Source organism: Sorex fumeus, unplaced genomic scaffold (assembly GCF_029834395.1).
Source record: "Sorex fumeus unplaced genomic scaffold, SorFum_2.1 ptg000169l, whole genome shotgun sequence".
NCBI classification, from domain to species: domain Eukaryota; kingdom Metazoa; phylum Chordata; class Mammalia; order Eulipotyphla; family Soricidae; genus Sorex; species Sorex fumeus.
The window spans coordinates 6618852-6641271 of NW_026606226.1; the positions used below are offsets into that span (position 1 = coordinate 6618852).

The following is a 22420-nucleotide window of genomic DNA, read 5'->3' on the forward strand; positions in this document are numbered from 1 at the left end:
TTGTATCGTGAGTCTTTTCAGATGTTCCTTCCCGTGGGCGTGAGCTGAGAAGAGCCTGTTTTCCTCTTTCTGCTTGACTCCTTTGTGGCATGGAAGAAAGTGTGAATACAAGAGTCGTAACATTTTATGGGGTGTGTAGGGCATACTCCCAAGTCTGAGATCCGGAGGACTGAAACGAAATATGTTGTTTTGTTCTATGATGGTGAAATGTGGATTTTTTTTGTGTGTGTGTCTTGCAGTTCAGAATTTAGGCCACCCATATTGGCTTACCTTGGCTCCAATGTATATCTGGTTTCTGATTTTCTTCATCCAGCCTCACAAAGAGGAGAGATTTCTTTTCCCTGTGTATCCACTTATATGTCTCTGTGGTGCTGTGGCCCTTTCTGCACTTCAGGTAAGTTTCAGGGAAATGTCAGAGTGCTTCATCCTGCCTCGCTTTTTGTTGTTGTTGCTTGTTTGTTTGTTGTTTTTGTTCTTGGCGCACACCTGACTGTGCTCAGGACTCAGGAGGGCTTATTCCTGCCTCTGTGCCCAGGGCCTACTCCTGGTGGTGCTTGGGGGACATTGTGGGGTGCTGGGGATCAGTCTCTGGTCAGCTGCATGAAAGGCAAGTGCCTGCCCCTGTATTGGTCCCTCGGCCTCACTTGTAAAATTGTTTACAAAGCCTTAAGGCACATTTCAGAAGGCTTTCACCTAAGTCAGACATGTCATCCATACGTTCAACCAGATTTCCGATCGTGTTATTAAAACTTTATGCATTGATCGCCTAGCTGGTGATCGTGCTCTTAACTTGCTAATTATATGCTTGCAGTATTCATTTCTGTACCAGTCTCTCTTGTCAACAGTAATCCAGATACTAGTAAAGAAATTTTGGGGGGTAAGGCGGTTGCTTTGCATGCAGCCAATCCGAGTTGGATCCCCAGCACTGCCAGGAGTGGTCCCCGGGTGCAAACTTAGGAGTTCGCCCAGGAGAGAACTGAGCACAGATGAGTGTGGCCCCAAGCCAGAAACAAACAGAAAGAAGTTTGTGACTTGGTGTGGGCCTGCCTCAGAGCACAGCTACCCAGATGTTGGTTCTTCTGCTATGGGACCAGAATAGAACTTGCTCGACTGTTTAGGAGAACATCAGGAAGTTAGCTCTTTGGTATGCTTTGTAATCTGGCCTCGAACCTCTCCGGGTCAATTCCCTTAGAGCTGACCTTCAAGATTTCTATATTTAAGGCCTCACAAGCGTCTGTGCAGACTTTTCTTGATGTCTTACCATTTGCAGTTGTTGGAAAAGAATTATTAGGGTGATAGGTTTTTTCCTTAACAGATTGGTGGAGCTATATTGGTGGAACTCACCCATTTTAAGTACACCTTTCTATAGTTTGTGGGTATGTTCAGGGAACTAACCATGGCTACAGTCAATTTTAGACCATTTTGTCATCAGAAACCCAGGTCCTTTAGCCATTGTCCCCTGGCTTTCCATCACTCGTCTGCTCTCAATCTCCATGGGTTCCCCAGATGTGGAGGTCTGTGTGAATGGCGTCATGGCGCTGTCCCTCTGTGGTGGACTCCTTCCATTTAGCGTCATGTTTTTCACTCATCTCCATATCAAGATGAGAGTTGTATTATTCATTGTTGCTGTTTGGTTATTTTGGGACCATGCCCAGCTCTGTACTTGGAGGTTGGTCCCAGGAGTGTTTCAAGGCCATGTGGTGCTGGGGATCAAATTTGGGCCTCTCTTATGCTAATCATGTGCTCAGCCCATTGAGCTATCTCCGTGGCCCTGGACAATTCAAAGAAATCAAATTCATAATAGTAATTGAACTTTACTACAGATGACTTGGAAAGAAATAAAAGAAAAGATTATCTCGTTATCCCAACAAAACCATTTTCTAACATGTATTTGTCACACGTCAGAGTTTATTATAATAAAAATGTACTTACAGTGTTATATCTCACTTAGTTATACATTAAATTTTTTACTCTGAAAAATGATGATGATTTTTTACTCTAAAAAATCTAAAATGATGCTGCCCATTATTTATTATTATTATTTTGCTTTTTGGGCCACACCCAGCGATGCACAGGGGTTACTCCTGGCTCTGCACTCAGGAATTACTCCGGGGAGTGCTTGGTGCCCATCATTTTAATAGCGTGTAGTGTTCTGTATTTAATAATAAAACATGATTATGTTACATAATAGTTAACTGAATAATATTCTAGTTAAGTATAATTCATATCAATATTTGGGCTACTATCTTATTTTCAGTTTTGTAAATAATGCTTTGCTTACGTATTTTGATTGTTTCCTTACGACAGATTCGTATAACGATGGAAGGAGCACAGAACCATTTCCCCCTTTCCCTTTGCTATGGTAGCTGTCAGCTTCTGCATATACTGGCTGCCAGGGGTGGTGTGGGGTGGGGGGTTGCTCACTCTAGTTGCAGTGCTCACGCAGTGCTCTGCCTGCGGTGTAATGGGGGTCACACACTTTGTTATGATCCAGAGATTCCACACAGCAGAGCTTCCAGGACCATCTCGGTGAGGTGCTGGGGATCTTGAGGCTCTTGCTGGTAGGGGAGGCATTGAGCCTCCCGCTGTGCCCCAGGAGTACAACTTGTAATGTGCGATAGCATCGCTTTCTAGAAGTAGTCCAGATGAGAGGAAAGGCATGGATTTGGTAAACCTACTGGGCAGGTCCTTAGACAGAACAGCATTCATGCATCTGTGTGTGTTGTGTTAATATCCATCCCGTTTATTTGGGTAGTAGTCCAGCAGATAATCCACCAATCTGTGACAAGTTCTTTTTTTTCTTCCTGTTTTGTCAGTATGTATTTTGTTGCTATAAAAATGCTGATGCAAATTTGTCAGCAAGGAAATCGAGATTAATTCTCACATCAAACCGGAACTAGGTAACTTTATATATTAAAACTACCCAGAAGAGCATTTTTGTTGGAAAGTTTTTTTTAAAAAAAAAATTAGGGCTGGAGCGATAGCACAGCGGGTGGAGCATTAGCCTTGCACGCAGCCAGCCCGGGTTCGATTCCCAGCATCCCATATGGTCCCCCGAGCACCACCAGGAGTGATTCCTGAGTGCAGAGCCAGGAGTAACCCCTGAGCATCACCAGGTGTGACCCAAAAAGCAAAAAAGAAAAAAAATTATTAAGGCTTTAGGTACTAAAGAAATAGCAAATAAATTTTTTATAGCATTTGAAAGATTAAATTCTTCACAAGCCCTGTGACTGGGCTGATCTAATGCCAGTTTTTTTTTTTTTTTGCTTTTTTTTTGGGTCACACCCGGCAATGCACAGGGGTTACTCCTGGCTCATGCACTCAGGAATTACTCCTAGCAGTGTTTGGGGGACCATATAGGATGCTGAGAATCGAACCTGCGTCAGCCACATGCAAGGCAAACACCCTACCCTCTGTGCTATCGCTCCAGCCCCTACTGCCAGTCTTAATGAAGTCTGCTTTACTTAGATAAGTTTGCTAAGCTTGCTTTACTCAGGTCAGTCTGGGTTTGTAGGGGAGTCCCCACTGATGTTTCCAAATGCTCAGACCTTCAGTCAGGTTCTTTTTGCTTTGATCATGTGTCTTTGATCATGTGTATTCTGTAAGCTATCGCAGTGTTTCTTCAGTGCAGGGTGTTTTGTCTTCTAGAAATGTTACCACTTCATGTTTCAATGGTACCGCCTAGAGCATTATACCATCACGTCCAATTGGCTGGCACTGGGGACCGTCTTCCTCTTTGGGATCCTTTCCTTTTCTCGCTCCGTGGCACTATTCAGAGGTAAATACACTGGGAATACCTTCCCCATATTCCTGATGTTTTTCACAATTGATTATGTTTGTTACACATTATTTAATATACTTTGGTGTAAGCTAGGAGAAGAATCTTTAAATTGGGATAACCTGTAGATGTCATATTATGAAAAGGATGTAAATTCTATACTTTTGGATTAAAGTGAAGAGTGAGAGTTCCTTTCAGTGTGATTAACTGTAATTCTCTTGGTTTTATTCTTATTGATATTTTATTTCAATAATTTTCTCCTTTTGGGTTTTGGGTCATACCCAGTGGTGCTCAGGGCTTACTCCTGACTCTGCACTCAGGAATTACTATTGGCAGGCTCAGGGACCATATGGGATGCTGGGGATCGAACTTGGGTTGGCCTCATACAAAGCAAATGCCCTACTTGCTTGTACTATCGCTCCGGCCCCTGATACTTTCTCCTTTTAAAGGACAAATTAAGGAACTCTGGAGGATCCAAATTTGGGGATCATTTACTGTGATTATATCCTTTCTGATAATCAGCACTTGGATCCAGAATATTAAAATGCACTCAAAGAGCATGGAGTTTAAACGGTGGAAGGATGTGAAAGAGGCAAAAAGAAAAATTCTTTTGGGCAAGATCTGGCCTCTGCTGTCATGTCTGTTAACTACAGAGACATTTTATTCCAGCAGAGCCGGCTTCCTGCTGGAGTGGCTGTGGGCTGTCACATTCTCAAATTTCACATGGATTACAGTAAGACGTTAACATGCATCATGCTGAAATGTCAGAAGCTCCTCTTACGCCCCTCTGGCTCTTTTCCCTTCAGGATATCACGGGCCCCTTGATCTGTATCCAGAATTCTACCGAATCGCTACCGACCCAACCATCCACACTGTCCCAGAAGGCAGACCTGTGAATGTCTGTGTGGGTAAAGAGTGGTATCGGTTTCCCAGCAGCTTCCTTCTGCCTGATAAGTAAGTTGTCATTTAAATCCCAGGGTTTCATATCATGGCGTGAAAAGCAGCAATTCTTTGGAGATTTCTTTTTTTTTTTCTTTTTTGGGTCACACCCAGCGTTGCTCAGGGGTTACTCCTGGCTCTGCATTCAGGAATCACTCCCGATGGTGCTTGGGGGACCATATGGGATGCCGGGGCTCAAACCTGGGTCAGCCATGTGAAAGGCAAACGTCCTACCCGCTGTGTTATCACTCTAGTCCTGGGCAATTTCTTCTTAAATTTCTTCCGAAAGTATTTTCTGTGTTTACTGCTGTGGTCAGGAGACAAGTTTTGCACTCTGCATTGCCCCTTACCACCAAGGTCTAGGCTCCTGCTCGTGGGCCTTCCTAAGAATTCATATTTACATTTTTATCGTTGGGCTGGAGCGATAGCACAGCAGTAGGGCGTTTGCCTTACAAGTGGCCAACATGGCCGACCCGAGTTCGATTCCTCCGCCCCTCTCGGAGAGCCCGTCAAGCTACCGAGAGTATCTCGCCCGCACGGCAGAGCCTGGCAAGCCACCAGTGACGTACTCGATATGCCAAACACAGTAACAACAAGTCTCATGATGGAGACATTATTGGGCCCGCTCGAGCAAATCGATGAATAACGGGAGGACCGTGACCGATTTTTATCATTACCTGGTGTCAATTGCTCCTCACACACCCCTGAGAGAAGTAACATAGATGCCAGCTGAGCTCAGGAGACCAAAACAGTAACCCAGGAGGCTCAACTAACAACAAATGGCTTAGCAAATCCTCAAGTAAGATATAACAGTTTTCACAAATTTCCTTTTACTGTAGTTTTTCTCAATAATGTCATTAGCCAGTTAAGTTGTAACAAGCATTATAAAATAAGTTATTTTGTGCCTGCTGTAAGGAGGCAGGCGTGGCAGGCAGGGAGAGGTGGTTGGGGAAATGGGGACAAGGTGGAAAGAAGTTCACTCTGGTGAGGGGATTGGTGATGGAGAATTGAGTGCCCATAACAACTGTCTTATGAACAATTTTGTAAACCACAGTCACGGTCACGGTCCTCCCGTTGTTCATCGATTTGCTCAAGCGGGCCCAGTAACGTCTCTATCATGAGACTTGTTGTTACTGTGTTTGGCATATCGAATACATCACGGGTAGCTTGCCAGGCTCTGCCGAGAGGGGCGGAGGAATCGAACTCGTGTCAGCCATGTTGGCTGCGTGCAAGGAAAACGCCCTACCGCTGTGCTATCGCTCTAGCCCCCCAGCCCCCCCCCAACTGGCACCCACACAGTGTTTAAATAAAGTAGAAATGAAAGAAAAGTAAAATTCTTCCAAACACCAGCTACAACAATGAATACATAAATAAATAAAACAAAAGTGCCCCTGAGAGGCTGATGGCATTGAACAGTATAGAAAAACGTTGGGCCTCCAACAGCAGCGAAAGGTCACCTGGTGTCTAGGGAACTCTTGGGTTCAGACCTTGCCCCACTTTCCTTCAGCTCTCTGCTGTTGCCTGGGAGAGCAAAGGCTCGGGAGTTCCTTGTATTTGCTTAATTCAAATATGAGAACAGAGAACAAGTCCTATTTAGGGACTAGGGAGGGGAGGTCAGGCAAAGATGAGTCATGTTGTTATGTTGCTGCAGTGGAGGGCGAGATTCTGCAGCTTCGAGCCTGGTGTCTCTTCCGCGCACAGATCCGTTTAATCATCAAATAAAAACTTGTCTTCTAAGTCTTTAGCATTTGAAAGAGTTTGATGGTTTGTTCAGAGCATCAGCTCTCAAAATACGTTTGAGAATTACTCAGGAACAAAGTTCCTTCACCCATTCATGGTGTCTTTTTACACTCCGCTATTTTCTCTATTTGATACTTTTGATAAATCTCTCTTTCCATACTACAATTGCTAGCACACGTTCATGCTTCCCTGGTTTGTGTGCTGGACGGCCGTTTGGTTGCAGATCTCCCCTGCTGAGAGTCGGTGAAATGGTCGAGACCTTTAGTTGAACATTTCTCAACAGTTTTGGACTGAAGTCTGACCTCTGCCTCAGTTCTCCTTGGTTGAGGTTTTAGCAGAAATATTTTCTTCCTCAAGTGAAATGTTTTTCACATGAAACTTGTCTTTGGCTTGTTTATTTCAAGCACATTTAGCAATACGAGCCTCTGTGTTTTCTTTTTCTCCTTATTTGTGTTTCTGACAGTTGGCAGCTTCAGTTCATTCCTTCGGAGTTCAGGGGCCAGTTACCAAAACCTTTTGCAGAGGGATCACTGGCCACCCGGATTGTTCCTACAGACATGAATGACCAGAACCTGGAGGAGCCATCGAGATATGTAAGGGCACTGTTGTTATACTTCCCCTGGCCCCGAAATCTGTTGGTATTCATATTAGAATGGAGACAGATGACAATTTCTTTAGAAGTGATTTCTTTAGGGTGAGTGATGATAGCAACATTTGTTGAGAAAGAATGAACAATATCACTTTCATTTCCAAATTCCTTCCTTCCTTTATTTTTCAGCATAAAACAAATAAGTCAGTATCTTTTCAAAGCTGAATGGGAAAGTTTTGTTTAGTTCCATTTGAACCACATTCTCAACACATCCTAAAACTTTTATTCCTTGGTTCATTAAGATACCTGGGGGGGACTTTCCAACTACCAGGTAGAGCCTGATGCAGCTCTTGTGTATTCTGTTTTTAAGCAAACACGGTCAGGAAAGGCTGTTTTCAAAGTGGGTCCCTGGAGCAGTCTTGCAGGGCCGTGCTCTTTGTCCCCACCTGTCTCGGTCCACTGAAGTCCTACGAGGGTTTTGTTTCTGAGCCTTTGAAAGATGACGCTTTGGCCATTCAACACCTGTCAGATCTTTTTGGCAAAAAGTGGCAGCAATAAAGAAAATTTCCTGGTGACGGTGAATGTTCATTTTATAGAATTTTTATAGAATTACTAAAAAGCACCTGTTTGGGTGCTCTGCTTCAGAAACATTTGACAGAGCTCATGCCAGACTCTTGTCATGTGGGTCCGTTTGGGTCCCTTTGCTTCGACGAGAACAGCAGGACTTCTGGTTTTCCTCTGAAGCAAGCCTGTGGCGGCAGCTTCTCCTTAGTCTCCTGGGTTGGGTCTAGTTGGGCTTTCACGAAGACCTCAGGACTTTGGTGTGTGGCTCTTTCTTTTTTGCTTTTTTTGGGTCACACCCAGCTATGCTCAGAGATTACTCCTGGCTCAGAGATTACTCCTGATGGTACTTGGGGGACCATATGGGATGCTGGGGATCAAACCTGGGTCGACTGCATACAAGGCAAACACCCTATCCACTGTCCTGTCGCTCCAGCCCCTGGCGTGTGGCTCTTGGCCTGTGAGTTTTAGCTATAAGCTCTGCCCATGGGTGTCATTAGCTGCATGCTGCAGGTCCCCTGGAGACGGGGAGAGGGCTGTTCTGCTGAGTGCCTCTCGCAGCGCTTCCTTTGTCTAAGTGAAGCCTGACTTGGGTCACATGAAAATATCCCTGGGCAGGGTAGGTTGTTATTAGTGGTTTCCATTTCAGCTGCAGATGCTCTTCTGAGAGCAGGCTTTGCAAGCACTTGATCAGGAAGGATCAAATAGGCCTGAGTTCATATCCCAGCTCTGTTGCTTACCCTAGTGCCCTTGTTTTTTTAGTGAGCTTCTCTTTTGCACTAACTTCAATTTCTGTTTGTAACAGTGATGTATGTTTTGGAAGCTTATTATGAGATTAGATTTTTTTCTCGCTCATATTTACCATAGTCTGGTACATAGTTTCCCATAAATGTTCCTAATCCGATAAATGGTATAACAGATGGATTAGAGAGAAAGGAACCTGCGAGAGGATTTAGAATCTGCCTGAATCTCTCCTTCATTTTATTGTTCCCTAATTTTTTAGTTTGTTTTTGTTTGGGGTGGGGTGTTTGGGCCACACCTGACAGTGCTCAGGGCCCCACTCTTGTGTCCATGAGCAAGAGGTAACTGCTGGTAGTACCTGGAGAGCCACATGAAGTATGGGCGGTCAGACTGGGATTGATTGAGTGTATGCAAGGCAAGCACCTTTGTCCCTTGGCTGTCTCTCTGGCCCTGGTGACTTTGCCTGGAATACTCCACAACTCTTGTTTTTGTTTGTTTGTGGAGAGAGAGACACCCAGCAGTGCCCAGGGGTTCTTCAGATTTTGGTTTTGTTTGGGGCCCGAAATCCATCTGACTCCATATGTGCTGTCTGATTTGGGAGCACCCTAGTCCAGGATAGATCTGAAGTGAAAACATCTGTTTAGGAAGGAGCTCGCACATCCTTTCTCCGACACTGACTTAATGCTGAAGAAGACTTGCAGGAAGCCTTGTATCCATCTTTTACATTTGAAAGAATAAAGTTCTTTATTGATGAATTTTTCCCCCAAAATGACAGTTTTGCTATAGCATGATTATATAAAGTTTCTCAAAATTATTAAGTAGTATAGGACACAATTTGGGGGGGTTGGCATTAAAAACACAATATTTACCAACTTTGTCAGCAACCGCTTAAAGAAAAACAGGTGCCTAGGAGAGATGGTCGCACTGTTTCACATATATCAACTGGCTCCATGCATGGATATTGTCAGACGCTGCTGACTATTTTTTTCTTTTTGGGTCACACTCAGAGATACTTAGGGGTTACTCCTGGCTCTGCACTCAGGAATTACTCCTGGCCGTGCTTGGGGGACCATATGGGATGCCAGGGATTGAACCCAGGTTGCCTTCGTGCAAGGCCTGTATTATCACTTTGGCCCAGAGGCAGTTGACTTTGGACAAGCAGCTCCTGAGCTTGTGGAAGTGGCTCTGGCAGAGCTGCAATTTTTTTTTTTTTTTGCATTTTGGGTCACACCCGGAGATGCACAGGGGTTACTCCTGGCTCTGCACTCAGGAGTTACTCCTGGCGGTGCTCAGGGGACCATATGGGAGGCTGGGAATCGAACCCGGTTTGGCTGTGTGCAAGGCAAACACCCTACCTGCTGTGCTATCTCTCCAGCCCCAAGAGCTGCAATTTTTATCGAAACAAATTTGCAATTTCAAAAGAAATGTTATAACAGAACTGTAGATTTTTTAAAATTTTTTAAAATCTTATTATTTTGTTTGTTTTGGGGGTCCACACCTGGCAGTAGTCAGGACTTATTCCTGGCTTCCTGCTGAGGGATCCCTCCTGGTGGGGCTCAGGGGGCCATATGGGGTAGCTAGGATAGAACCTCTGTCAGCCTAGCGCATGACAAATGCCCGACCTGTTATATTGTCGCTCCTGCTCCAGTCTGTTTTCTTTACTCCTGCTTTTCCCACTTAACCAGTGAAAAGAAGTAGGAATTTAGAGAGGAACTTAAATCACTGTGGAGTTTCTGATCTCTTTTTTTTTTTCTTTTTGGGTCACACCTGGCGATGCACAGGGGTTACTCCTGGCTTTGCACTCAGGAATTACTCTTGGCGGTGCGTGGGGGACCATATGGGATGCTAGGAATCGAACCCAGGTTGGCCGAGTGCAAGGCAAATGCCCTACCCTCTGTGCTATTGCTCCAGCCCCGGATCTCTTCATTTTATAAATGGGGAAACTGAAGCTTTAAGATGTATGGTTTCAGAAGTCCTCGATATTCCTTTTGTCTTTGCTTTTTTCTGTGGTTTATATGATGTTACATCACTTACATATATGTTTTCATATAGTAGTTAATAATTTTTGATGTTATAGGGATCAGTAGGCATTGGTACTGAACATACGTGTGTGTGTGTGTGTGTGTGTGTGTGTGTGTTGGGGAATTGGGTCACTCCTGACTGTACTCAGACTTACTCCTGGCTCTCAGCTCAGGGACCCCTTGGGGAAACCATATATGGTGACGAATAGAACTAGCGTCAGCTGCATGCGAGGCAAGCACTTTAACCCCTCTGCACTCTCTCTCCAGCCCTAAACATACTTTTTTTTTTTAAGTTGTTTTCAGGCTTGGGAAATAGCTCACGTTCTATCCCTACACTTTGTGAGCCCATAAACACTGTAGAGAAGGCCCATCAAGATTAGCACCACTGGCTAGGCTGAGCAGCCCTAGCCAGTACGTATCTCAGGACTGGACACTAGTCCCTGAGCCCCTCTGGGTAGCCCCTCCCCTCCAAAAGTTATTTTTCGTTTCTAGAGTTACATGTACTAAAATAGTAATTTTTGTATTAATCATCATAAATGACCAGGGGCCACTTGCTTTTGTTTTTCTCTTCTTTTTCTTTTCTTTCTTTTATTTTTATTTTGGGGGGTTCACACCTGGCAATACTTAGGATTTACTCTTGACTTGTCACTCAGGATTTACTCCTGGTGGTGCTCAGGGTACCATATGGGATGCTGGGTACCAAACACGGGTTGTCCACTGTGCAAGGCAAATGCCCTACCCACTGTACTATTGCTCCAGCCCCTTGTTTTTCTCTTTTTTATCCTTTCTTTTACCTTTTTTCAAGTCCTTATTGGAGAAAAACAGAATTCTCTATAGAAATCCTGAGTAATAGCTATTAGCACCGAGTACCAAAGCAAAGCAGATTCAAATAGCTTTATAAGACAGTAGAATAAAATTGGGATCCGCTAAGAATCTGAGTGGAGTGCTTCTTTCAAATTAAAGTTTTAGAGCCAGGGACATTGCACCAGGGTTAGGAGACCTGGGTGGATCCCCATCCCTGCCTGCCCCTGTTAGCATCTCTGAGTGTTGAGGTCTCTGAGCACCACCAGGGGGGGCACTGGTGCCTATGGCCCTCGCATTGAGCCCTTTAGCTCATTCGGCACCACCATGAGTGATCCCTGGTCTCCCTGAGCACTGTCTGGGGGCCCCTAAATAAATGTAAAAACTTAAAGAAAAGGAGTTAAGGGGCTGGAGTGATAATACAGTGGGTAGGGAGTTTGCCTTGCACGCAGTCAACCCGGGTTCAATTCCCAGCATCCTATATGGTTCCCTGAGCACTGCCAGGAGTAATTCTTGAGAGCAAATCCAGAAGTAAACACTGTGCATCGCTGGATGTGACCCAAAAAGCCAAACACTAAAAAGAAAAATAGAAAAGAAAAAAAAGGAATTAGATTGGGGGCAAAGTCTTGCCTGTTGTCTGCTCCTATTCTGAGACTTGATTCCTAAGCCATAGGACCTGTGGACCTCAGTGGAAGTCTGTGTGCTCTTCTGCCTCTAAGGAGATTAGAGTGACTGTGGGGGTGCTCAGTGTTGAACGCTAAGGAGACGACTGTCCAGGGGGGTGCTCTGTGTTGATGGTCTCTAAAGAGACGAATGACCATGAGGGTGCGTTGTGCTAATGATCTTTAGGGAAATGAGTGCCTGTGGGGGTACATTGTGCTGACGACCTCTAAGAAGACGAGTGTCTGTGGGGGTGCACTGTGCTGATGACCTTAACAAGACAAGTGTCTGTGGGGGGGGTGCTCTGTGCTAATGTTGTGCTGTTGTTGGGAGTGCAGCCCCCCAAAAACCCACTGCACACCCCAGCCCCGGCTGCTGAGGGAACAGCATGGAGACACACTTGTTTGATTCTGTGCACAACGCCCATGGTAGGCACTCGCCTTTCCTCACCTATATCCTGAACTCCCAGGGGCTGTTCTTTGAGGGTATGTTTGTCTGTTCTAGAGGGGCCACACCAGAGGTATTTATGAGAGGCCTTGCTTGGTGCTGCTGGAGTCGTACCGGAGATCAAACCTAGGGCTTCACACATGCAAGACTCATGCTTTTATCACTTGAGCCACACCCCCAACTCAAGAATATATATTTTGTTACATCTCATGTACTGTTTTTTTTTTCTTGTTGGGTCATACCCAGCGGTGCTCAGGGGTTGCTCCTGGCTCTGCACTCAGGAATTAACTCCTGGCATTGGTTGGGGGGACCATATGGGATGCCGGGAATTGAACCAGGGTCAGCTGCATGCAAGGCATACGCCCTCCGTGCTGTACTATTGCTCCAATCCCTCATGTACTCTTATATTGCCATCCTTAGCATGTATTTATTGATGATCTATGAACAGTGAGATACTCTAATCAGAAAATTACCTAGAATTTCCCCTCCCTTCTCCATCTTTTTATGGAATTACTGTAAAGGTGCATTTTTGTTCTCTGATGCTTCTCTTGGGCTTGTTAGAAACTGGAAGAAGTCACATTTCTTTCAGAATGAATCGTAAATGCCTGTATTTTACAAAACTCTAAACTAGGGCATATTTTTAGCCTCGACAGCTGGTTGATATGTAGCCCGTGACTAATGAAATGAAATACATTTTTGTTCCATGATCATGTGTTAATGTCACCCTACAATTTTGTTATTTTTGATGCAAGAAAGAATGATTAGATCTAAAGAAACAAACACAAAAAAAGAGCTCTTTGCTTACACTTTAAGGCAAATTTAAATCTGGTCTTTTGAATTCTGAATTGTAGATGATGTGTTGAGGGAGCGTGGTTTCAGATTTTTGCACCATGAGAGACTGAAAAGTGGAGAGAAGAAACTAGTCTTTCTGAATTCAAATCTCAGACCTGAGGGGGTGGCATTCCCTTCGTGTTACTAGAGCTTCCGGTAGAAAAGTCCCAAGCAATCACAGTCAGGCAGTACCTGTCGCTTGATCTAGACTATATGAGGAGAAGCCTTATCTTCAGAGAAGACCTGGCCTCAATAATAGCTTGATGGTGGTTTGGAGCAGGTGGCGGGGTTATAGGTAATATATATATATATATATTTATATATATATGCAATCTATTTTATATATATATAAATTTTTTTAATTTTATAAGGTACCTTGTGTGCTTATATATATATATATATATATATATATTTGTGAAAAAAAAATTTCCCTGTAAGATTGGTTGCCTCCTACTTTGAACTCCATCAAATGTGGTGCTATACTCTTGGAGTATGGGTAGGGTATGTGGTATGAAGTGTCGCGTGGCCACATACCATCCAGTAGTAGGTTCACTCGTGGGTGAGGCTTGGCCTGAGCATGTGGAGAGCATCGTTCAGAGTCATGGCGGTTGAGCCCTGGAGGTTTTAGGCTGTTGGTCTGGGTCCCTTGGAGTGGGGAGGGCTCTCACCTGCCCCCCTTTGGCGCGCTCCAAGTGAAACAGCCTGGTGCAGGTTCCAGCGGCGTGATTATGGTGAGCATCATATTCTGCTCCCTTCCGGGAGAAAAGGACATGCGATCTGATAGGTGATGGTTTTAATGCATACTTTTATTTTTTTGCAATAAATGATAGTACAGCGGGGAGGGCGTTTGCCTTGCATGCAGCTGCTCCATGTTTCATCCCTGGAATCCCATATGATCCCCCAAGCACCACCAGGAGTGATTTCTGAGTGCAGAGCCAGGAGTAATCCCTGAGCATTGCAGGGTGTGGCCCCCCAACAACCCAAAATAAACGCCAAAATCATGATTGCCTTTTCATAGTTGTTGTTTGTTTATCTTGTTTTGTTTTTTGCTTTTTGGGTCACACCCAGCGATGCTCAGGGGTTACTCCTGGCTTTGCACTCAGGAATTACTCCTGGCAGTGCTTGGGGGACCATATGGGATGCTGGGAATCGAGCCAGGGTCTGCCACGTGCAAGACAAATGCCCTACCCGCTGTCCTATCGCTCCAGCCCGCCTTTCCATAGTTTAAAAAATAAATAATCACACTAGGGGTGATAGACACCATATCTTTGGGATCCAGAATTTTCAGCTGGACTTAGCAGAAGGAAATGGTGAAGTACCTCTTCCTTTTTTTTTTTTTTTGCCTCCTTCATTTAACGCTGTCAGAGTGAATGTTCTAGTGATATTTGATAGGTTATTTCTAAGCCAATTCTCTATTTTCTCCTGAAAATTATTTAGTCCTTCCTTTTATGGTTTTTTTTTTAATTTTTGTTTTGTTTTGTTTGGGGGGTGCATATCCAGTGATACTCAAGGCCTGTTCCAAGCTTCGTGCTCAGAAATCATTCTGGCTAGGGAGACCATGTGATGTCTGGGATTGACCAGGTTTGACTGCATGCAAGACAAACACCTTAATCTCTCTGGTCTCTGTGCGTGTGCATGTGTGTGTGTGTATGTGTGTGTTTTATAAATGTATGACATCTTTTAGACTTCAAAGTGTCTCATTTTACATTTTATCTTGGTATATATTTTTCCTCCTTCAGATTTTAATTTAAAAATGAACTTAATCAGAAGTTTCTCTCAGCTGATTTTGGGGCCATATAGTATGATCCTTTAGAACTGTAGCTCTCATCTGGAAAAACAGTCTTGAATTTAATTCCATTGTTCATGTTCAGCTCTTCGCTTCCTTATCATTGTCTTCCGAAGACTTAACCTTTAACTTTAAAAATAATAATAAAAGAAAAAGAAAATATTATCTCTTCGCTTTAAAGCTTTTGAATATCCTCCCGTGGCCTCAGAGACATTTGAGATACAGTCCATCTTTCTTCTGTCATTTGTTTATAATGTCAAACTTTGTGTTGGCAGATTGGTGTCTCAGCTGGTTCACTATCAGACTTGATGTATTGCAGGACGATGGAAAATTTTTCTCTTAGCTCTGTTAGGTCTGCTTTCATGTAGATGCTTCGGAATCTCCCCCGGCAGGCACATTTATGGCCACTGAAAGCCTGGGAGGCACAGTCTTCTGTGCTGGACTTTGAAGCGCTACTGCCTAGCCTCCCTGCTGCGCTCACTCCACCTGCAAGTCCTTATGAAAGTAGTTTTTTTTTTTTTTATTTTTAGTTTTGTTTTGTTTTGAAGCCACACCTGGTGATGCTCGGGGGTTACTCCTGGCTCTGCACTCAAGAATCACTCCTGGTGGTGCTCAGGGGCACGATGTGGGATGCCGGAGATCAAACCCTGGTCAGCTGTGTGCAAGGCAAATGTCCTCCCTGCTGGACTCTCGCTCCAGCCCCTGAAAGTAGTTTTCAATTCCCATAATGCTCCTCTACCACCTTTTCTTCCAGCTCACCTGCCAATCACTTTTCGGATCTTTTTTCTATAGGAGTTCCCTGCAGTTTGAGCAAATGAGAATTACTGTCCTTATTACTACCTGCCGGCAGAGTCTGGCAAACTTCTCGTGTCGTACTCAGTATGCCAAATACTAGTAACAATGATAGGTCTCATTCTCCTAGCCCTGAAAGAGCATTGAATATGGATCTTTTAAAATTTCAGGGCTAGGAAGAAGGAGACGTTACTGGTGCCTGCTCGAGACAATCGACAAACAACAGGATGATCGTGAATGTGATCATGATTATTTGGTTGTGTGGCACAAGTTTTCCATATTAGTTACACACTATCTTTTGCCCTGAAAAAAATTATACTTATGGGCCAGAGAGATAGTCCAGTAGGTAAAGAATTTGTCTTGCATATGGCTAACCCCCGGCACCTCATTTGGTCCCCGAGCACTGCGGATCCCTGAGTTTAGAGCCGGAAATAGGCCCTGAGCACCTCCAGGTGTGCCCCCCAGAACAAAAAAATAAAAAACAAAAACCCAAAAAGTCTTAGAATGAAGAAGATAGTTCAAAGCTGGAGGACATGCTTTGCGTGTGGAAGCCCCAAGAAGAGTCCATGGCACCACACGCTTTCCTTTCCCACAGAACCATAGGGGGTGCTGGTGGCCCCTGAGTCCCCCCTGAGTGTGAGTGTGGCCCCGATGGCAGCAGCAGCGCACTGCCAGGCCCAAGCACCAAACTGCCAAGTTTGCACAGTGACGTTGAGAATCTCAGGAAGTGGCCCCTGGGTCCCCAGCACTGTGGCAGCACATCCTCCACCCTGGTTTCTACTTAATCTTTGAACATTTTTCATATAATCTTAACACCTTAAATCTTTCATTTAACGTCACCAACCCTAAATTATCTGTTAGTTGGGGGAAAAGGTTATGCATGAATAACCTCTGCTCCTAAATATATTTTGCTCTGTTACTTTGATATGAGACTATTTTGGGAGCTCACAGAATTTTAAGTAAGCTCATAAAGACTATCCATGGGATCTCAACAGAGGACTCACCAGGAAATAGGCCACCTCCCCAAGTTTATTTTCCCAATTCAGCTCTTCTGAGCAACCTCTCTTTTTTTTTTTTTCCTTTTGGGTTGCACCCAGCAATGCTCAGGGGTTATTTCTAGCTCTGCACTCAGGAATTACTCCTGGCGGTGCTCAGGGGACCATATGGGATGCTGGGAATCGAACCCGGGTTGGCCACGTGCAAGGCAAACACCCAACCTGCTGTGCTATCACTCCAACCCCTGAGCAACCTCTTCTGACTCAGAGGTTGATGCAAATCTTAACCTAGGTAGGCTTCATTTTGAATTTATACTCTTTTGAATGGGCTGGAGGCCGTAGCACTGCGGGTAGGGCGTTTGCCTTGCAAGCGACCAACATGACCAACCTGAGTTCGATTCCTCCGCCCCTCTTGGAGAGCCCAGCAAGCTACCGAGAGTATCTCACCCGCACGGCAGAGCCTGGCAAGCTACCCGTGATGTACTCGATATGCCAAACACAGTAACAACAAGTCTCATGATGGAGACGTTACTGGGCCCGCTGAAGGAAATCGATGAACAACGGGAGGAGGAGGAGGAGGAGGAGGAGGAGGACTCTTTTGAATGGATAATGGTGCTGAATGGCTGGGGATGTAAGTCTTTCCCTCTTTATAGAATCACAAAATAAGCAGAGGGGAGAAGCGTCTGGAGAGGTAGTACAGCTGGTGTGGCACTGTCCTTGCATGCAGCGGACCTGGGTTCCTTTCCTAACACCCCATGTGGCCCTCCAAGCACTTCCAGGGAGATCTCTGAGCACAGAACCAGGAGCAAGCCCTGAACACTGTGGCCTCAAAACTGAACAAAAACAAACCAACCTTGAATTTGCTGTTGTAAAACAAAAGAAGTTAATCACCCATGATTATCAATTTTCCAAATATATACTTAATATGAAGCCTATTTATATTAAGATTTTTGTTTGGTGGGGGCTTCCTGAGCAGTGCTGGGGGACCGTACAGTGGCAGGATCAACCCAAAGGCCCCATGCACCCAAGACTGGTAGGTCCTTCAGCCCTCGCAGGCGACTCTTTGACCCCAGTGGTTGTTGAGAACCTAGGCATCTGAAGACGGGGCTTCTTGAATGTTAGCACCACTATCTCAGGACCTATTTCCCCCCTGCTGGATTGATTTAACGAGGAAGACAACAGTCTCTGTTCATTAGATACTTCACATCAACCAGGAGTGGCTTACTGGATCTCCAGGTGAAAAGTATGTTGAGCTCATGTCCAGACTCAGGGAAAGAGTGCTCGAGTTGATGAGTGATGTGTAGCGTGAGCAACGGGGAGGGAAACCTGCCCCATTGAGTTTTCTGTTTCATCATTCGACCTTAGAGATCTCTGCGCGGTGCTTCTAGGGACTCCTATTAAAGCACATGACCCATGCCCAGATTGTATTTTATATTGATAAAGCACGGGAGTTAAAGAAGCTGCAGAAATTCAGTATCTCTTCAGGCATGCAAGCTCACAAAATTTCCCTAATCCTTTCCATATTTAACAATGAGTAACAGTGATAACATCTGCACTGGAAATAGCTCCTTGACATCACCACGTTCAGAGAACTGAATGATCTTATTTTGCCTTTGCCATCCCTGACAAATACGCGCCTTCCATCATGTTCAGTGCCAGAAGTGAGACAGACTTTCTGATTGCACACATGTTGGCAAGACAGAAAAAGCAGATCTCGTGTATCTGTTACCTCAACAACAGGATGTCATTCAGTATGAAAATACACAGAACAAGAGCCGGAGAGAGATAGTACAGCAGGCAGGGTGCTTGTCTTGCACGTGGCCTGCTGACTTCTATCCCCGGCATCCCAGATGGTCCCCAGAGCACCACCAGGAATGATTTCTGAGTGCAAACCCAGAGCATTGCCAGGTGAGGCACCCAACCAAACCCAAACCAAACCAAAACAATACACAGAATGAGGAGCAACAGTGGCTTCAGAGAGTACTTGTCACTGTGATGAAACTGTTTTCTCTAAAACGGTTCTTTCTCGAAACTGAGAGGGATCTTAGTGGTTTGCTAAGATGACCAGATGTCTAAGGCTACAGTAACTTACCTATATCACAGAGGCAGAAGCAGCTAGAGGTTCCACTTCTTGATGCAAATATCAATATTCCGTAAGAACATTTGGGGGCAGGGAGATAGCTCAGAGGCCCTGACTTGGATCCCTGACACTCCTAGTCCTCCGGGCACTGCCAGGTATGACCCTTCAAGTGCATCTGGACCCGGGCATAATGATGTGACTAGGCTGGAGGCAGTGAATTATCTATCACTGGGAATGGCTCTTGCCCCCTCCTAAGCATTCCTGGAAGGTCCCGAATTTTGTGTTTTAAAGAAGAGGGCTCTTAGCTGAGAGCATTGTTCTGTTTTCCTGTTGGAGTCATTTCTGAGAATTGCTAATTTCCAGTACTTGTATAGTTGCTTGCTAATAAAATCCACATCCAGATATACTAGCATATATTGAAGGTCTTCAACCGCCAATCCATGGACCACTGCTGGTCTGAGGGTCTAGAAAGATAACCACAGGTCTATGACCTTGGTTCTAACCAGCAGTCTGTGGAACAGGATTGGTGCAGCTCCACAAGAGTGAAAATGTCGACGAATGCTGGCATATATGTTATATGCACATAATAGGATTTATTTTTAATTTTTAAGTACTTTTATTATTATTATGGAGTTTTGGGTCACATCTGGCGATGCTCAGGAATTACTCTTGGCTCTGTACTCAGGAATTACTCCTGGCAGTGCTTGGGGGACCATATGGGATGCTGAGGATTGAACGTGAGTCGGCTACGTGCAAGGCAAATGCCCTACCCACTGTATTATCGCTCTGACGTGGACTTCTTTTTTCTTTTCTTAAAATTTTTTTTAATTACGACACCATGATTTATAATCATAGTTGCATTTCAGGCTTGCAATGTTCCAACACGAATGCCATCACCAGTGCCAGCTTCCTTCCAACAGTCCCCACTCTTCCCTTCCTCCGGACGGGCACATTTTTAAGTTTGGTTGGTGTAGTTTGGATCTCATGATTTCAGTTCTGTCGGTTCTGCGGTTCAGCTATCTAAACCACATCCCTTCACGACAGTGTGTTCCCAAACCCTGCCTCCTGCCTCTCCCCTCCTGTCCACCTCCTCTTGCTTCTCCCTGTTGATTTCTTTCCTTCCCTGTCCTTCTCAGATCTGTAACCTAGGGGCCAGGGTAATCTAGGTACCCCCTTTGGTGACTTGTATTCCCTTGTCCTGTTATTCTGTATACCACAGATAAGTGGCATCTGGTATTTGACTATCTCCTTCTGACTTATTTTGCTTAACATGATACCCTCCGATTTCATCCAGGTTGCAGCATGTTGTGTGATTTTGACCTTCCTTGTAGCTGTATCATGAATGTACACCACATCTTCATTATTCACGCATCTTCATTGGAGACCTAGGTTGATTCCAGATTTTAGCTGTTGCAAATCACGGTGTGCTAATGTCCTTTTGAATGAATGTTATTGTTTCCTGGGGTTAGATACCAAGAAAGGAAATTGCTGGCTATGGGAGCAGTGTTCTTCCTTTTGTGAGAAATCTCCATACTGTTTTTCTAGGGATTGACCCAGGACATCATTCCTACCAGCTGTGGATGAGAGTTTCTTTCTCACCACCTCCGCACTGACACAGATTTTTCCCAGTGTTTTTTTTTTTTTGATATGTGCCATTCTCACTGGTGTGAGATGATACCTCATTGTCACCTTGGTTTGGATTTCCCTGATAATAAGTAATTTAAAACTGTAGCACTGTAAAAAAAAAAAGTTGTTACCTATGTTAAGGCCATTTAAAATGTTTATATTTTTCAAAATCTTAGAATGTGAAGCAAACATCATCAGTAGCTCTATGTTCTCATTTAGGATTTCTTTTTCTATTTATATTTATTATAGTAAAACACTTTGGCACAGTGTAATAAAAATATTTTTCAGGGACAGAAAGATGGCTTCCATGGTGGTACAGTGCCTGCCTGGCATTGGTAGAGCCCAGAATTTGGGTCCTGGCCCCACACATCCCAACCCCATTCCCCTGCCCAGCACCGCCAGAGTATCCGACTCAGGGCTTTACATATGCTAGACATGTGCTGTACTACTTAAGCTCTCTCCCTAGCACCTTCAGAAATTTGTTTGTTTGTTTGTATGGGGGCCAAGCCTGGCAATGCTCAGGGGTTACTCCTGGCTCTGCACTCAGTAGTCACACCTGGCAGTGTTCAGGGGACCTTATGGGATGCTGGGAATCGGACCCAGGTGGGCTGCAAGCAAAGCAATTGCCCTATCTGCTGTACTATCTCTCCAGCCCCATAGCCCCTTTAGAAATGGGGGGGAAAATGGACTGGAGTGATAGCACAGTGAATAGGGCATTTGCCTTTCATGCGGCCGACCAGGGTTCGATTCCCAGCATCCCATATGGTCCCCCGAGCTCTGCCAGGAGTAACCCCTGAGCATCACCGGGTGTGACCCAAAAAGCAAAAAAAAAAAAAAATTTCTTCTTTTTCTTTTTTTGCAACTACCAGGGAATAAATCCAAGTTTAATAAATCTATAGAACACAAGTGCTTTACACCTGAGTTATAGTCCAGCCTCCCAGAAATTCTTTACATGCAGAAAGTCCTGCAAACTTAATAGTCTGGACTTAATTGTCTCCAACATCTTGTGCGTGGATTGAGAATAAGCAGAGGTTGTCCATGTGTGATTTGGGCTTGCTTTTAAATGTGATTCTGCTGCTCGTTTTCTGTGCCCTTGGGTTCCCTGATCCCCTTCCGGTTAGCAACTCACCCTCCTCAATCCCGAGGGAGCTGTGTTCTTGTTGCCGTGATGGAATCCAGGACTGGGTCTTTAAATTGATTTCTACAGGAAACTGCCATACTTTCTGTTGTTGCTTTGAGGCCACACCTGGCAGTGCTTCAGGGCTGCCTCTGGTTCAGTGGTTGGCGGTTGCCCCTGGTGGTGCTCAAGGGACCTTGTGGTACAGGGGGACGAAACTGCAGCTTCTGGCATGCAGTGCTAACATCCTGATGCTTTGGGCCACCACCCCAGCCTGGAAATTCCCATGCTTTGAATGTGTTTTATTCTATAAAATATCTCACTAAGCCAACTCTCGCTGTTGTGAATTTTCCAGCCTTGTTCAAAGTCAAGTAGTTTACTGCAGCCTGCTCGAGACGTTTCAGTAGATTTATTGCAGTGTGATTTGATCTTGCTGGTGTGCTACTCTAGAGGACCCGAGTTCATCCTGCCAGGGTTCAAAGCCTGGCACCCAGAGCCAGAAGACCAGAAGGGAAGAAATTCTTGGCACTTATAGAAACTCAGGTTTTGGTTCTGAACACGTGGTGTTTGCAGTTGTCCCGTCTGCTCGTGCAGCTGGTGACCTGTCTCGGCTCTGGCAACCGCAGCCGGACTCCAGCTGCGTGGCAGATACTGACCAGGCACTGGGGGACAGGCAGTGGCGCTCATGGCCGGCTCTGGCCCTGCCCTCAGAGTGGGCAGCTGGAATAAGTCCAGGCTTTCACTACAGTCATTTACCCAGGGATGCGCGGCGCCCTCATGAATCAAGTTTTGAGACAAGTTTTGGAAAGAAGGAAGGCAATGGAATACTGCTGAGACGTGAAGGATTCGTGTCAGAGCATCTGCAGCAAGTTGTTGCTATTGATACTCTGAGTTGTAACTGGATTTTTTTTTTTTC

The 22420-nt window shown here is 44.9% G+C and overlaps 1 protein-coding gene across 1 annotated transcript in view; it reads left to right on the top strand.

Annotated features, from left to right (window-relative positions):
* The window catches only part of ALG9 (ALG9 alpha-1,2-mannosyltransferase), an 80695-nt gene that overhangs the window by 29706 nt on the left and 28569 nt on the right, over positions 1 to 22420 (top strand). Inside the window, exons 10-13 of the mRNA XM_056107583.1 lie at positions 240 to 394; positions 3649 to 3778; positions 4585 to 4732; positions 6921 to 7050. Coding sequence (XP_055963558.1) covers positions 240 to 394; positions 3649 to 3778; positions 4585 to 4732; positions 6921 to 7050 — 563 coding nt within the window. The remainder of the gene's footprint in view (positions 1 to 239; positions 395 to 3648; positions 3779 to 4584; positions 4733 to 6920; positions 7051 to 22420) is intronic.